The sequence below is a fragment of the Geospiza fortis genome, unplaced genomic scaffold (genome assembly GCF_000277835.1).
Source record: "Geospiza fortis unplaced genomic scaffold, GeoFor_1.0 scaffold289, whole genome shotgun sequence".
Classification (NCBI taxonomy): domain Eukaryota; kingdom Metazoa; phylum Chordata; class Aves; order Passeriformes; family Thraupidae; genus Geospiza; species Geospiza fortis.
This window is the reverse complement of record NW_005054478.1, coordinates 144,502-146,122: the sequence shown is the minus strand read 5'-3', so window position 1 is coordinate 146,122 and position 1,621 is coordinate 144,502. Positions and strand designations below refer to the sequence as shown.

The following is a 1,621-nucleotide window of genomic DNA, read 5'->3' as shown; positions in this document are numbered from 1 at the left end:
CTGTGGTGCCGCCGCCATGGGGGCCGTGCTGGGCCCGGCCCGGCCCCGCCGCCCCCGCTGTCCCCAAGCGCCAGTCTGCGACCCTGCCCGGCCAGTGACGCAATGGTGGCCCCGGTGCTGCTACCTCCGTGCTCCCTGCAGGCCTCCCCGCGGCCCCCCAGCCCCATGGGAAAGGGGCCTCGGCTGCGCCTCTGCTCCCACCTTAGTCCCACGCTGCCACCTTGGAATCGGAGTAGAATCGTGGAATATCCCCAGCTGGGAGGGACCCACAAGGATCGAGGCCAACTCCTGGCCCTGCACAGGACACCCCAACAATCCCACCGTGCTCCTGAGAGCATTGTGTGAACGTTCCTTGAGCTCTGCCAGGGCCAGGCCCTGTTCCTGTGCCTTCCTTGCCCGGCTCCAGGGGCTCGGCAGGGGCTGTTTCCTGGGGAAAGAGCAGCTGGGTCAAGCAAGCCCTGTGCTGGCAGGATTGGGCAAGCTGGGATCCTTAGGCTGCAGCTCAATGTGGAACACAAGCAGGTTTCCGCCCTGTGAGGCCCACAAATGGCCCCGCAAGAGCAGGGCAAAGGACAGAGTGTCACAGGAACCAGCCTGGCTTGGGGCTGCAGGAACTGCAGGGAATATTCCCTGAACAACCCAGCTTCCCCTGACCCTCCCCAAGCCAGCACAGCCCTCGGTGCACCAGGTTCTGCTCCCAGACAGAGTGTGCCTGGCGTTGTTTACTTATTTCTTTAATCTCCTGTTGTTTATTTATTTATTTACCCCATTATGTTCCCGTCCCAGACCTGTCACTGAGTGAGTGCTGGGGTGGTGTGCTGGGGGAAGGATATGCTGTGGGCACAGGGGGACCGCCCTACTCCTGCTGGCTGCTCAGGAATCCAGCAGCTGGGAGCTGGCTCGCTGTCACCGCCAAGCAGGAGCGTGGGGACCGGCCGGGCTGCGGTGACCTGCTGGCATTGCCTTACATGGCTGCATCCCCAGGACACGGCCAGCTGCGGGGCACCGGGTTGGCACTGGGATGTGCTGTGGTTGTCCCGGGCTGGGGGGCGGCCAGCAGCACCTCCATTGTGCCAGGGAGCTGATGGCATGGCTGTGCTCCCTGTGTCCAGCTCTGCAGTGCTGGGTCCCCTCCTGCTCCCAGTCCCAAATGCCACCTTGTGCTCTCCCACCACTGTGCTGGTGGCTGATGGAGATCGTTGAATCCTAAAAAACTGAGTTGGAACAAACCCACCAGGACTATGGAATCCAGTTCCTGGCCCTACCCAGACACCCCAGCAATCCCATCCTGTGCCTGGGGGCATTATCCAAACGCTCCCGGAGCTCTGGCAGCCTTGGGGCCGTGCCCATTCCCCGGGGAAACTGGGCAGTGCCCAGCACCCTCTGGGGGAAGAACATTTTCCTAATATCCAGCGTTAGAAGGCACCGTGTCCCTGATCACCGTAGAGGTCGCTGGCAGTGTCCCTCCGTGCTGAGCTGGGGGGCATGAGGAGCACACACCCCTTGCTGAGCTGGGGGGCATGGGGGGCACACACCCCTTGCTGAGCTGGGGGGCATGAGGGGCACACACCCCTTGCTGAGCTGGGGGGCATGGGGGGCACACACCCCTTGCTGAGCTGGG

At 63.3% G+C, this 1,621-nt stretch overlaps 1 protein-coding gene across 1 annotated transcript in view; it reads left to right on the top strand.

The window, feature by feature from the left end:
* The first annotated feature begins 102 nt into the window (after positions 1 to 102).
* LOC102034363 (beta-xylosidase/alpha-L-arabinofuranosidase 2) overlaps positions 103 to 1,621 on the top strand; it is a 5,914-nt gene continuing 4,395 nt past the window's right edge. The window contains exon 1 of the mRNA XM_031063034.1: positions 103 to 232. Within this exon, the coding sequence (XP_030918894.1) occupies positions 103 to 232 (130 nt within the window). The remainder of the gene's footprint in view (positions 233 to 1,621) is intronic.